Raw genomic sequence first — 15,869 nt, 5'->3', positions numbered from 1 at the left:
GTACATACAATAACAATGCAGTATATATTGTCAGGGCCTGATACAATGGGGGGCTCCTACTATAACAGGGTCCTAAAGGTCCAGTGACTCTCTGCTCTATATACAAGCAGCAGGAACAGAGCAGAGTCAGAGGGTTTGCAGGAGAACAAGGCTCCCACTACCCTCTGCAGTCCTAAGAATGGGGGTGACCGTGTCTAGCATCTTTAGAAAGCAGGCTTACTTACTAAGGCAATGGACACTCATTTCTCCATATAGCCCCTTTAATAACATGCTTGCCAATTATCTACGGTCCCTGAAAAATGGGATGAAGAACAGGCGAGATGTGGCCAGAATCTGTGCAGGGTTCTCCTCCTGCAGTTCCCACAATCCCATCACAGAACCTGAAGCAAGAGCCTAATATGCCAGAGGGGCGGAAATGGAAGAGAAGCTTAAGGCAGAAGTCCCTTAGGATGCTATTGGCTCATGTAGCCATTGGACTGTTCTAGCCAGAGATCTCTGAGCCAGCTGTGGCTACAAGAATCCCAGTGGGCTTCCTGTCTAACCCGTCATGATCCTGGTGGGACCAGGTAGGTAATAACTGTATAATGTCATATGTTTCTGGGCTCACAGTCTTCCTCAGTGTCCATAATGCTGAACCTTCCTCAGGCCCCAGGCCCAGGGGACAATGCACCCCCGGGAGCCCCTACAGCACTCCATAGCCATATAGATTAACTACTTAGCATTTCCAGGACATCGCACAGCCTCAGAGCCCTAATCTCCCGGCCATTGCCTTTCTACAAGCTTTTCTCCATTCATTGCAAGCTTTTCATGACTTCAGACATAGCAGAAATACTTTGGCATTACTTTGCAGGCCAAGCCTTCTATTCTGAGACCTGCCTACATCACCATTACTTGCTGCGTTGAGCTTTCTGTACACAGGATCCCATTCCTGAAAAGAAAAAAAAAATTACAGCTGTAAATTTCAGGTTAATAGCAAAGCGAACATCAAAGTCCAGGTCAGAGCGGCGGGCGCTGCAGTCACTTTCACTTGATGCCTGAAGATGCCGACTAGGAGCTTACAATGTATGAAACAAATCCAACGCCTCAGCCTAAGAACTTATTCCAAAACTTCAGGGGAGCTGAAGCTGAAATATGACGCTGTGATCGTCGGAGGAGGTAAAGTCGCCTGTAGTTTGGCCCTGCTGTCACTTATGTCGTCTGTATGAGCAGCGTGCAATGCTGCAGGGTTAACTCTGCGCCTGCTGGGATCTGTAAGAAAGGATCTATTGTAGACAAACAGTCACAAGATCCAACAAATAAGAATAATGTGAAGGTTTTATATGGAAAATGTGATTTTGTTTAATCTTTTTGCAAGGATCAGCATGACGGGGTCATGGTTAGCACTGTAGCCTTGTAGCCCTGGGGTCCTTGGGGCCAATCTGACCAAGAACCATGTCTGCAAGGAGTTTCTATCTCTCCGTTATGTTGGTCCATCGTTGGACCGCTATAGTAGTGGTTACACATGGAGCCGGAAAGATCCCATTGACTAGAATGGGGTCCATCAGCTGTCAGTCATTGTAAAATCAAAACCCATGGAAGAAATAGTTGTCCGTGCAGGACTTTTTCCTCTTTCGATTTACAGGATGACGTGAACTTAGCCTGATTTTACTTTAAAAACTCAAAAAAATTTAATATATAAACTGAAAAATATTTGAGAGTTAACTTTACTTTAAGTTTCTGAATTATTTATTGGCACAACCATTATTTCTGCTTGACATCTGAGCTGCTGATAACCTGAGCTCATCTTCTGGTTGTAGCAGTACTCACTGGTAACCTCAGCTCTTCTTCTGGTTGTAGCAGTACTCACTGGTAACTTCAGCTCTTCTTCTGGTTGTAGCAGTACTTACTGGTAACTTCAGCTCATCTGCTGGTTGTAGCAGTACTCAGTAGTAACCTCAGCTCTTCTTCTGGTTGTAGCAGTACTCACTGGTAACTTCAGCTCTTCTGGTTGTAGCAGTACTTACTGGTAACTTCAGCTCTTCTTCTGGTTGTAGCAGTACTTACTGGTAACTTCAGCTCATCTGCTGGTTGTAGCAGTACTCACTAGTAACCTCAGCTCTTCTTCTGGTTGTAGCAGTACTCACTGGTAACTTCAGCTCTTCTGGTTGTAGCAGTACTCACTGGTAACCTCAGCTCTTCTTCTGGTTGTAGCAGTACTCACTAGTAACCTCAGCTCTTCTTCTGGTTGTAGCAGTACTCACTGGTAACTTCAGCTCATCTTTTGGTTGTAGCAGTACTCACTGGTAACTTCAGCTCATCTTCTGGTTGTAGCAGTACTCACTGGTAACTTCAGCTCATCTTCTGGTTGTAGCAGTACTCACTGTTAACTTCAGCTCATCTTCTGGTTGTAGCAGTACTCACTGGTAACTTCAGCTCATCTTCTGGTTGTAGTAGTACTCACTGGTAACCTCAGCTCATCTTCTGGTTGTAGTAGTACTCACTGGTAACTTCAGCTCATCTTCCGGTAGTAGCAGTACTCACTGGTAACCTCAGCTCATTGTCTGGTTGTAGCAGTACTCACTGGTAACCTCAGCTCTTCTTCTGGTTGTAGCAGTACTCACTGGTAACCTCAGCTCTTCTTCTGGTTGTAGCAGTACTCACTGGTAACTTCAGCTCATCTTCCGGTAGTAGCAGTACTCACTGGTAACCTCAGCTCATTGTCTGGTTGTAGCAGTACTCACTGGTAACCTCAGCTCTTCTTCTGGTTGTAGCAGTACTCACTGGTAACTTCAGCTCATCTTCCGGTAGTAGCAGTACTCACTGGTAACCTCAGCTCATTGTCTGGTTGTAGCAGTACTCACTGGTAACCTCAGCTCTTCTTCTGGTTGTAGCAGTACTCACTGGTAACTTCAGCTCTTCTTCTGGTTGTAGCAGTACTCACTGGTAACCTCAGCTCATTGTCTGGTTGCAGCAGTACTCACTGGTAACTTCAGCTCTTCTTCTGGTTGTAGCAGTACACACCGGTAACCTCAGCTCTTCTTCTGGTTGTAGCAGTACTCACTGGTAACTTCAGCTCATCTTCTGGTTGTAGCAGTACTCACTGGTAACTTCAGCTCATCTTCTGGTTGTAGCAGTACTCACTGGTAACTTCAGCTCATCTTCTGGTTGTAGCAGTACTCACTGGTAACTTCAGCTCATCTTCTGGTTGTAGCAGTACTCACTGGTAACTTCAGCTCATCTTCTGGTTGTAGTAGTACTCACTGGTAACCTCAGCTCATCTTCTGGTTGTAGTAGTACTCACTGGTAACTTCAGCTCATCTTCTGGTTGTAGCAGTACTCACTGGTAACCTCAGCTCACTGTCTGGTTGTAGCCGTACTCACTGGTAACCTCAGCTCATCTTCTGGTTGTAGCAGTACTCACTGGTAACTTCAGCTCTTCTTCTGGTTGTAGCAGTACTCACTGGTAACTTCAGCTCTTCTTCTGGTTGTAGCAGTACTCACTGGTAACTTCAGCTCTTCTTCTGGTTGTAGCAGTACTCACTGGTAACTTCAGCTCTTCTTCTGGTTGTAGCAGTACTCACTGGTAACTTCAGCTCTTCTTCTGGTTGTAGCAGTACTCACTGGTAACCTCAGCTCTTCTTCTGGTTGTAGCAGTACTCACTGGTAACTTCAGCTCTTCTTCTGGTTGTAGCAGTACTCACTGGTAACTTCAGCTCTTCTTCTGGTTGTAGCAGTACTCACTGGTAACTTCAGCTCTTCTTCTGGTTGTAGCAGTACTCACTGGTAACCTCAGCTCTTCTTCTGGTTGTAGCAGTACTCACTGGTAACTTCAGCTCTTCTTCTGGTTGTAGCAGTACTCACTGGTAACTTCAGCTCTTCTTCTGGTTGTAGCAGTACTCACTGGTAACCTCAGCTCTTCTTCTGGTTGTAGCAGTACTCACTGGTAACCTCAGCTCTTCTTCTGGTTGTAGCAGTACTCACTGGTAACTTCAGCTCTTCTTCTGGTTGTAGCAGTACTCACTGGTAACTTCAGCTCTTCTTCTGGTTGTAGCAGTACTCACTGGTAACCTCAGCTCTTCTTCTGGTTGTAGCAGTACTCACTGGTAACTTCAGCTCTTCTTCTGGTTGTAGCAGTACTCACTGGTAACTTCAGCTCTTCTTCTGGTTGTAGCAGTACTCACTGGTAACCTCAGCTCTTCTTCTGGTTGTAGCAGTACTCACTGGTAACCTCAGACCTTCTTTTCTTTTTAGTACTCACTGGTAATGTCAGATCTTCATTTTTCTGGAGATAATTATTGGCCGACCTGTTGCCATTTTGGATATTTGATCCATTCGTTCCCCACTTCTTTCCATATCTTTCAGAGTGTGTTGGCCACTTCAGGACATTTTCGATCATCTTAGCTGGGCCGCCTATACTTTGCTGCACTTCTCTGTATGTTTTCTCTAGACACTTTCCCTTTCCAATCAACTATTTAATCCAAGTCCGTTTTTCATCAGAACAATATCTAGAATGTCCCTTCCCAATATCTTAGAAGGGAATGCAATATAAACACGATGTGCGACCTCTACCACCCTCCTACATTAAATAAGGGGCAAAATCTTCAGTCAGGTTAATGGTATTGGACAATGGTGAAGTGGGGAAATCTACACAATTTCTAAATCTGCATCTTCTGGGGGTTGTAGTTCTCCAGAGCTGTCCGTGGCGTCCTGTCCGTGCAGACGGGTAGTTTTTGGAACAATTCGTCTGTCTCACACAAAACAGGAAGCGTTCGTGTAGCCAAAAAAAGAACAAAAACATTTGCAGATGACTTTCCCCATCACTGTAGGATGTGTCTGAATTGTCGCAGTAAGTGCTGTGCACCTGCAGGCTACCGGCGCGCCAGCTGCGAGGACATCACTTTCTCTCAGGCCGGGGACACACAGATGTGAACATGCTGCAGAATTTCCATTAGGTTGTTCCTCTACAATCCGGGTAGTTTCTGCTCCATCTGCAGGAATCACTGCCAGACCTTATAAAGGTAAAGGTAATAGACATGCAAAGAGGTCACAGAATGCCCAGGAGATCCACCATGTTACATCTGTATTACACCAGGTTCACACCTTCGTATTGGGTTCCATTCTTCTGGTTACGTTGGAGAACTAGAAGAATAGAAAAACGGATCTGTTCTATGATGGCCACTAACAAAGTGCAAGGGTACCCACTGAACATAAAGGGTAATCCAGGAGCACTGTACCGTGAATATAGAGCAAATATAAGTACATAGCAGACTTTACTTACATTGTAAGCTGTGAGATTTACAGAATCCTCAGTCTTTTGCACACAGCAACAGTTTGCAGACATGTCTGTACAGGCTCTGAGGAGAAACAACCTCTCCCCTCTCCATTTGCTGTAAGAAGAGAGTAAAGGTGGACCTGCTACTCTCACTGATGTAAGTAAGCCTGAATGGAAGGTATCTAGGGACAGACGTACTTAGTAACAAGAGGGTACAGTAAATTAGCTAGAAGGGAGACACCTAGTGGCAGGAAATTCAGAAAGGTTTTCTAGGCAGAAAATGGCAACATTTTTAAGTAGTGCATTTCCTTTTTGTAGAGAATCACATGATCTATGAAAGGAGACTGAGTTAGTGAATAATTGAATATCTTAGTTTAGGCCAGCTACAATGAATCAGTGCGGGGATGAGATTTGGGTCGGCTCTGCTTCTGCTTCACAGGCCGGTGATGTCACGTCCATCGTTGTAGCTCAGTCCCATTCCTCATAGGGCGCTACTAAAGGGGGCGTGGACATCAAGGAGGCCAATTAGAAAAGTTGGTGAGTACGCACTATGCAAATCGATCATGTTGACCAATTGGCTTTGTGGGTTTGGCTCACCTGCGGGTCGCACAACCTTCTCAGGGGGTCAGAGACATTTCTGGCACTGCCACAATTATACTGAACAGTTAATGTATGATGTCATAGAAAAATATGAAACTTGTACTATGAGGAAAAGAAAAAAAATGTAAAGTTTATTTTTCATGTCAAATTTCTATAGAGATATTGTGTCTAGTTCTGTCAATGTTGCAGTAGGGCGCAATAAACTCCTCTATACTATGGCGAATACAAACCCTCCCCTAACACAACAATATACAGATTACTGAGATTACCGCACACAGGCCGCAACACAATCTGTAACGTTATAGTCTGGGAATACTGGTGATGTTCTACAGAACCCGAGATATATTCAGATTTCCAGGAAATGTCTGAGAAATAAATGTACGAAACTGGCAGAATAAACGAGGATAAGAGAAAGTTAGTAAAAGTTACCATGGTACCCGAGATAGCTCAACAAGTGCCATGGTGGCAAACAAGTGACTATAACATCAGCATCAACACTGGGTATACAGCAGCATGTGTACAGAGGTGTAATCCAAAATCTGTAACCGAGAGCCCATCCATTATAGGTGATGTCACAGTACAGGATAATACACACAGTGATGTCACAGTACAGAGATAATACACACAGTGATGTCACAGTACAGAGATAATACACACAGTGATGTCACAGTACAGGGATAATACACACCGTGATGTCACAGTACAGAGATAATACACACAGTGATGTCACAGTACAGGGATAATACAAACAGTGATGTCACAGTACAGGGATAATACACACAGTGATGTCACAGTACAGAGATAATACACACAGTGATGTCACAGTACAGAGATAATACACACAGTGATGTCACAGTACAGGGATAATACAAACAGTGATGTCACAGTACAGGGATAATACACACAGTGATGTCAGAGTACAGGATAATACACACCGTGATGTCACAGTACAGAGATAATACACACAGTGATGTCACAGTACAGGGATAATACACACAGTGATGTCACAGTACAGGATAATACACACAGTGATGTCACAGTACAGAGATAATACACACAGTGATGTCACAGTACAGGGATAATACAAACAGTGATGTCACAGTACAGGGATAATACACACAGTGATGTCAGAGTACAGGATAATACACACAGTGATGTCACAGTACAGGGATAATACACACAGTGATGTCACAGTACAGAGATAATACACACAGTGATGTCACAGTACAGGGATAATACAAACAGTGATGTCACAGTACAGGGATAATACACACAGTGATGTCAGAGTACAGGATAATACACACAGTGATGTCACAGTACAGGATAATACACACAGTGATGTCAGAGTACAGGATAATACACACAGTGATGTCAGAGTACAGGATAATACACACAGTGATGTCACAGTACAGAGATAATACACACAGTGATGTCACAGTACAGAGATAATACACACAGTGATGTCACAGTACAGAGATAATACACACAGTGATGTCACAGTACAGAGATAATACACACAGTGATGTCACAGTACAGGGATAATACAAACAGTGATGTCACAGTACAGAGATAATACACACAGTGATGTCAGAGTACAGGATAATACACACAGTGATGTCACAGTACAGGATAATACACACAGTGATGTCACAGTACAGAGATAATACACACAGTGATGTCACAGTACAGGGATAATACACACAGTGATGTCACAGTACAGGGATAATACACACAGTGATGTCACAGTACAGAGATAATACACACAGTGATGTCACAGTACAGAGATAATACACACAGTGATGTCACAGTACAGGGATAATACACACAGTGATGTCACAGTACAGAGATAATACACACAGTGATGTCACAGTACAGGGATAATACACACAGTGATGTCACAGTACAGAGATAATACACACAGTGATGTCAGAGTACAGGATAATACACACAGTGATGTCACAGTACAGGATAATACACACAGTGATGTGACAGTACAGGGATAATACACACAGTGATGTCACAGTACAGAGATAATACACACAGTGATGTCACAGTACAGGATAATACACACAGTGATGTCACAGTACAGGGATAATACAGTGATGTCACAGTACAGAGATAATACACACAGTGATGTCACAGTACAGAGATAATACACACAGTGATGTCACAGTACAGAGATAATACACACAGTGATGTCACAGTACAGGGATAATACACACAGTGATGTCACAGTACAGAGATAATACACACAGTGATGTCACAGTACAGAGATAATACACAGTGATGTCACAGTACAGGATAATACACACAGTGATGTCACAGTACAGGGATAATACAGTGATGTCACAGTACAGGGATAATACACACAGTGATGTCACAGTACAGAGATAATACACACAGTGATGTCACAGTACAGAGATAATACACACAGTGATGTCACAGTACAGGGATAATACAAACAGTGATGTCACAGTACAGGATAATTCACACAGTGATGTCACAGTACAGGATAATACACACAGTGATGTCACAGTACAGGGATAATACACACAGTGATGTCACAGTACAGAGATAATACACACAGTGATGTCACAGTACAGAGATAATACACACAGTGATGTCACAGTACAGGGATAATACACACAGTGATGTCACAGTACAGAGATAATACACACACTGATGTCACAGTACAGAGATAATACACACAGTGATGTCACAGTACAGAGATAATACACACAGTGATGTCACAGTACAGGATAATACACACAGTGATGTCACAGTACAGGGATAATACACACAGTGATGTCACAGTACAGGGATAATACACACAGTAATGTCACAGTACAGGGATAATACACACAGTGATGTCACAGTACAGAGATAATACACACAGTGATGTCACAGTACAGGGATAATACACACAGTGATGTCACAGTACAGGGATAATACACACAGTGATGTCACAGTACAGGATAATACACACAGTGATGTCACAGTACAGGATAATACACACAGTGATGTCACAGTACAGGATAATACATACAGTGATGTCACAGTACAGGGATAATATACACAGTGATTCCTATTATATGTGTAACTTTGTGTTTTTTTCACCTTTACAGGACACAACGGCCTTGTAGCGGTAAGTTTTATGACATTTTTTATTCCGTACATCATGTGACTTGTAGATGTAACAAGCTGATTGGAATATATTAGTAAAGTGCTGACCACACTGACGCAACGTATGAGAAGTTGCTTACCTATACACTCCTATACACTGCGCGACACCCACAGTCATTTATTAACCGTGTAGCGTCTCTGCTTTATGTTACAAATAAGCCGACTCTGCATTTTTGTTACATTTCAATAACGTTGTGTTGTATCGGCGATTTGTCTTATGTTTTATGCTGTTAGAAAGGTCAGTCAATACTATAAGGATAAAATGTTACTGAATCATGTATTATATTAATACCGCAAAAAGGGTAAATACTGTACAAATGTGATTAACTGTCTCAGCTCTGCGGTCTCTGCACAGTACACAGGACCTTGTCACCATCCTGATACCGGCCCCTCTAGAGCACCCTAAAAGCTTGACTAATAGGGATAATCCTATTAATATTATAAATGTGAAAGTTTGTGGGTTTGTGAGTTTGTGTGTGTTTGGATGTTCGGATGTTTGTTCCTCAATCACGCAAAAACCGCTCCACCGATTTGGCTGAAATTTTCCACAAACATAGTTAATACACCCGATTAAACAATAGGCTACTTTTTGTCACAATATCGCACATACGTTTTTCCCAGGACCCCCACAAAACCCAAACTCACACCACTATCTCTGCAATCTCACACACTTTGGACCCCGATTTGGCTGAAATTTTCCACAAACATAGTTATTACACTGGATTGCGCAATAGGCTACTTTTCGTCACAATAGCGCACATACGTTTTTCCCAGGACCCTTTGGATGTTCGGGTGTTTGGCGGTCAATCACGCAAAAACCGCTCCACCGATTTGGCTGAAATTTTCCACAAACATAGTCCCTACACTCGATTGCGCAATAGGCTACTTTTCATCACAATAGCGCACATACGTTTGTGCCAGGACCCCCACAAAACCCAAACTCACACCACCATCTCTGCAATCTCACACACTTTGGACCATAGCAAGCCACAAAATTCATATTGCCCCCTACAGCCTCGCCCCTAACTCCACACAATCACATATACATAGACTTTACCACTTTGCCCCTCACCTTATCGATTCTCCAGGAGGCTCTCTTTAACGCTCCGGAGCAGCCATGTTTGCCCCCACCACTCTGACAATCCGTGACACCGCCCACCCATGTCAATACCCCTAGGCGGTCTAATAAATGCAAAAAAAAAAGTTTAAAAAAAGTAAAAAAATATAAAAACAATAAATAAAAAGGATTAAAAATTCAAATCACCCCCCTTTCCCTAGAACACATATAAAAGTAGTTAAAAACTGTGCAACACATACATGTTAGGTATCCGCGCGTCCTAAATCGCCCGCTCTACAAAGCTATACAAATATTTTTCCTGTTCGGTAAACGACGTAGCGGGAAAAATGGTCAAAAGTGCCAAACTGCCATTTTTTCACTGTTTTGATTCTGCTAAAAATTTGAATAAAAAGTGATCAAAGCAATAACATTGCCCGAAAATGGTAGAACTACAAAGTACACCCGGTCCCGCAAAAAAAGACGCCCTATACATCCCCGTACATGCAAGTATAAAAAAGTTACGGATGTCGGAATATGGCGACTTTTCACAAAATAATTTTTTAACACAGTTTTGGATTTTTTTTAAGGGGTCAAAATGTAAATAAAACCATATAAATTTGGTATCCCCGGAATTGTAACGAAACACAGAATACAGGGGACAGGTCATTGTGGCTGCACAGTGAACGCCGTAAAACCAAAGCCCGTAAGAAAGTAGCAGAAATGCATTTTTTCGTCAAATCCACCCCATTCAGAATTTTTTCCCTGCTTCCCAGTACATTATATAGAATAAATAATGGCGGCATCAGGAAGAAAAATTTGTCCCAGGAAAAATTAAGACCTCATATGGCTCTGGGAGCGGAGACATAAAAAAGTTATGGGGTTTAGAAGGAGGGGAGTCAAAAACTAAAAACCACAATCACAAAAATGCCATCGGCGGGAAAGGGTTAACTTCAAATACTTCTGTCCCAAAGTCACTATGTAAAGTTTCTCACAACACCGTATATATAGCAGCTCAAATACAAAGTAACTGCAACACAAAAGTCTCACGTATTCTCTGAATTACAGCAACAACAAGATACAAAGTTACATTTCATATCCCATCCCTTATACACAGTACGAAAACCTTACCCGCGCCTGTATATACCCACTACTACAATCACCGCAGACGAAGTCGCGGGTACCAGCTAGTAAATAATACCGCCACATAGTACTCATATAACACCGCCACACGGCACTTAAAACGACTACTATAAGTATACAAAGACACAAAGATATGTTACACATATAATACAGCCACATATAATACACCATACTGTGCCCAAATAATAGTACTGCACATAGGACGGGATGTAAAGGAGCTTATAAACATGGGTGCTTTCTTTAAGCAACAGTGCTGCACATTTCCATGGGTTGTGTCTAGTATTGCAGGACAGCTCCATTAAAGCTGCAATACCAAACACAACCTGTGCACAGGTGTGGCGCTGTTTTGGAAGAGAACAGCTGTTATTTTCTAATCTTCTACGCCCCTTGAAAGAGGACAGTACTAGGGGACACGTGTTGGCGCTACTCCCTAACTCTTGGACTGTGTTCTTGTTCTATAGGCAGCCTATCTGCAGAAATCTGGGGTGAACTGTGTGGTGCTTGAGAGGCGCCAGGTGATTGGGGGAGCAGCAGTTACGGAGGAGATTATTCCAGGTAAATATCTTCTTTAACTTACTATTTCCTCCTTGAATGGAGTTCAGGAACAGAAAAACGAGGCTGATTTTTTTTTTTCCAGTAACAGCGCCACTCCTGACTAGTGGTTGTGCCTGGTATTGCAGTTCAAGTCAAATGAAAATCATTTTTAAAAAAGGCTGAACTGAAAGAATGGAAAACGTAAAATGTGAATAGGGACAAAATGAAAATATTCTTTATACTACCAAATGTAAAAATAATAGTGTCATGTAATAGTAATGTATGAACTACACCGCCATATAGAGTTTAGATTACTGAATACTGCCATATTGTGTCCTAATGATAGTTCTATACAGCGCACAAATGACTTCTCTCCATATACGCTCATTGGAACAAAATCCTGCACCAATATGGATTCTTTGTTGCCGGTACAATAGAGTGGAGGCTCTAGGACCATGTTAGGCCTCCAGCCTGGATATAAGATGAGATACAGCTGGGCACGGAGGTATACAGGTTGTGTGGATCCAACAATCCTCTCTTCTGGTGGTCTGCCTGGGCCCTGTTCACAATGTCTGTGCGCCCTCATGTCATCACTGGTCCCAGCACCTCCTAACATCTGGGTCAGAACAGCCCAAAATGATGGGATTTCATTCAAAACCGCCATCCTGCTTCTCTCAGTCCAATGATGCGCCCCCTATCAAAGTCTGTCAGCTGGACAAAATGTCTTATAGTGCATCATAGAGACACGTCCGGCAATCAAAGATCTCTCACCAAGAAGTACACTACCCAAAAGTAGCCTCTGAGAACATTTTAATAAAGCAGCAGAGGGAAGCATTTTTGCGCCCCCTTGTGGCACCAGTAAGCCGGTGTCTAATCAGACCACACCTGTAATCATGTACAAATCTCCCTAAGACATAAGTGCATCTGTCATTATTATGTGGGTGCGATATTTTTGTCTATGAGAATATCTGTGACTGTGGATTTCTAATAACTGTAGATTATTGTTATATAGGTTTTAAGTTCTCCAGAGCGTCTTATCTGCTCAGTCTGCTGAGACCTCAGATCTACAAAGACCTGGAGCTAAAGGTGAGATCCCTACTACTATCTAATAGCACTGGCAGGGAACCTCAGTATATGGAGCTGCAGCCCTATAGATGGGCCTAATACAGAGATAATGCACACAGTGATGTCACAGTACAGGGATAATACACACAGTGATGTCACAGTACAGAGATAATACACACAGTGATGTCACAGTACAGGATAATACACACAGTGATGTCACAGTACAGAGATAATACACACAGTGATGTCACAGTACAGGATAATACACACAGTGATGTCACAGTACAGGATAATACACACAGTGATGTCACAGTACAGGATAATACACACAGTGATGTCACAGTACAGAGATAATACACACAGTGATGTCACAGTACAGGGATAATACACACAGTGATGTCACAGTACAGAGATAATACACACAGTGATGTCACAGTACAGAGATAATACACACAGTGATGTCACAGTACAGAGATAATACACACAGTGATGTCACAGTACAGGGATAATACACACAGTGATGTCACAGTACAGAGATAATACACACAGTGATGTCACAGTACAGAGATAATACACACAGTGATGTCACAGTACAGGATAATACACACAGTGATGTCACAGTACAGGATAATACACACAGTGATGTCACAGTACAGGATAATACACACAGTGATGTCACAGTACAGGGATAATACACACAGTGATGTCACAGTACAGGATAATACACACAGTGATGTCACAGTACAGAGATAATACACACAGTGATGTCACAGTACAGAGATAATACACACAGTGATGTCACAGTACAGGGATAATACACACAGTGATGTCACAGTACAGGGATAATACACACAGTGATGTCACAGTACAGAGATAATACACACAGTGATGTCACAGTACAGAGATAATACACACAGTGATGTCACAGTACAGAGATAATACACACAGTGATGTCACAGTACAGGAATAATACACACAGTGATGTCACAGTACAGGGATAATACACACAGTGATGTCACAGTACAGGGATAATACACACAGTGATGTCACAGTACAGGATAATACACACAGTGATGTCACAGTACAGGATAATACACACAGTGATGTCACAGTACAGGGATAATACACACAGTGATGTCACAGTACAGGGATAATACACACAGTGATGTCACAGTACAGGATAATACACACAGTGATGTCACAGTACAGGATAATACACACAGTGATGTCACAGTACAGAGATAATACACACAGTGATGTCACAGTACAGGGATAATACACACAGTGATGTCACAGTACAGGATAATACACACAGTGATGTCACAGTACAGGATAATACACACAGTGATGTCACAGTACAGGATAATACACACAGTGATGTCACAGTACAGGGATAATACACACAGTGATGTCACAGTACAGGGATAATACACACAGTGATGTCACAGTACAGGGATAATACACACAGTGATGTCACAGTACAGGATAATACACACAGTGATGTCACAGTACAGAGATAATACACACAGTGATGTCACAGCTCGGCTGTAATACGGACATATCCTACACTCTGTATTATATCTGTAAGTCCCATTATATTATATTATATGACTTTTACGTCTTTGATATATTTTTTTCTCTGTACATTGGCTCTCTGTACATAAGCGGCTTGCGCAGTATACGGATATGCCATATATCACAGTCCTTAGTAGCGTGTACTCTCGTAGAGCGCTGTACATACCAGACGCGTTGGGCAGGCTCCAGCTTGTGTTGTGTTTGCTTTTCTAGCACAGAACTGACTTTAGGATAGAAATCCTTGGAGCTCGGCCATGACCTTAAGGCCTTTCTTCTATTATTATATGTAAGTAGAGATTAAAGAGAACCTGTCGGGGAGATTTGGGGGAGTCCTTATGGATTGGGGCTTTATTGTTGTAAACTTACTGCGCATGTACCTGAAGTTTGGCGCATGCGTACATCCCTATGACTGGTCATTGGACCCACAGTCAGGATGAGTCTGTATAATATGACAGATATAGCGGTAGGGTCTCTCAGGTGCCAGTGAGACGGAGGTTGCTCTGGTTTGGTGGGGTCTGCAGGGTCATCAGGTCTCAGATCACATCATTGCAACTGATCATCACGTTTCGTTTTCTGTAATTTTTTGCTCTTCTTGCATTACAGAGACACGGATTGAAAATTTATTTTCGAGACCCCCATTCCTTCACCCCATTATTGGAAGATGTGAGCGGCCGTCCCCCGAGGTCTCTTCTTCTTGGGGCAGATATGGCAGAAAACCAAAGGCAGATTGCTCAGTTTTCTGAAAAAGATGCAAAGGTGCGTGCCAATAATGTTATGGCCTCAAAAAGTGGGGGCCAAAAACGAGCTGCGGTCAGGTCTGTGCTGGGATTGTGGAGGTGGGGGCAATAACTGTCTTAGTGACTGGATGGAGAAATCCTATTCTTCAGGCCTATCCCAAATATGAGGAGTTCATGAACCGCCTGGTGGACGCTATAGACCCTCTCCTGGATGTGCCCCCTGCGGACGCGGCGGCCATAGTTCAGGGGTCTCTGATGCGAAGACTGAAGTCCCTAAAGACACTCCGCCCATTAGTAAAAGCAGGTATGTGCTAGAGTTACCACCAGGGGGCAATAATACAGGGTCTGGAGATCTAAGGGGTCTGGGCTTGGGTGGTCCGGGGTCTGTATTAGTTTAGGGAGTCTGGTTTGGCCCCCAGTCATGTACTTGAAGGGGCGACACAAAAAAGGGGAAGAGGGGGCAACAAAAATTATGTATATACTGTGGGGGTGCCATATACTGTGTTGAGAGCAGGGGATAGGTGAAATGCCGTACAGACTTATTACTAATCCGGACACTTATTCTACTCGGTAGGAATTACATTGGGGAGTCAATTTCCTAAATATTACGAAGTCCTCACCGCTCCAATATCCAAGGTAAGCAGCACATATATAGAGGGCCGTGTATATGGAGATTTAAAGGGGACCTTTCTCCACCTGCACCAACTCCATCTCTTTGCATTGTTCA

General features: G+C 42.9%; 1 protein-coding gene across 1 annotated transcript in view; it reads left to right on the top strand.

The window, feature by feature from the left end:
* The first annotated feature begins 988 nt into the window (after positions 1-988).
* The window catches only part of PYROXD2 (pyridine nucleotide-disulphide oxidoreductase domain 2), a 38,894-nt gene continuing 24,013 nt past the window's right edge, over positions 989-15,869 (top strand). The window contains exons 1-7 of the mRNA XM_075257866.1: positions 989-1,155; positions 8,977-8,996; positions 11,693-11,786; positions 12,778-12,851; positions 15,009-15,161; positions 15,293-15,446; positions 15,717-15,778. Coding sequence (XP_075113967.1) covers positions 1,041-1,155; positions 8,977-8,996; positions 11,693-11,786; positions 12,778-12,851; positions 15,009-15,161; positions 15,293-15,446; positions 15,717-15,778 — 672 coding nt within the window. The 5' untranslated portion in view covers positions 989-1,040. The remainder of the gene's footprint in view (positions 1,156-8,976; positions 8,997-11,692; positions 11,787-12,777; positions 12,852-15,008; positions 15,162-15,292; positions 15,447-15,716; positions 15,779-15,869) is intronic.

This window comes from Leptodactylus fuscus, chromosome 10, assembly GCF_031893055.1.
Source record: "Leptodactylus fuscus isolate aLepFus1 chromosome 10, aLepFus1.hap2, whole genome shotgun sequence".
Taxonomy (NCBI): Eukaryota; Metazoa; Chordata; class Amphibia; order Anura; family Leptodactylidae; genus Leptodactylus; species Leptodactylus fuscus.
Note: the sequence above shows the minus strand (reverse complement) of the source record. Positions and strands in the feature narration are given on the sequence as shown.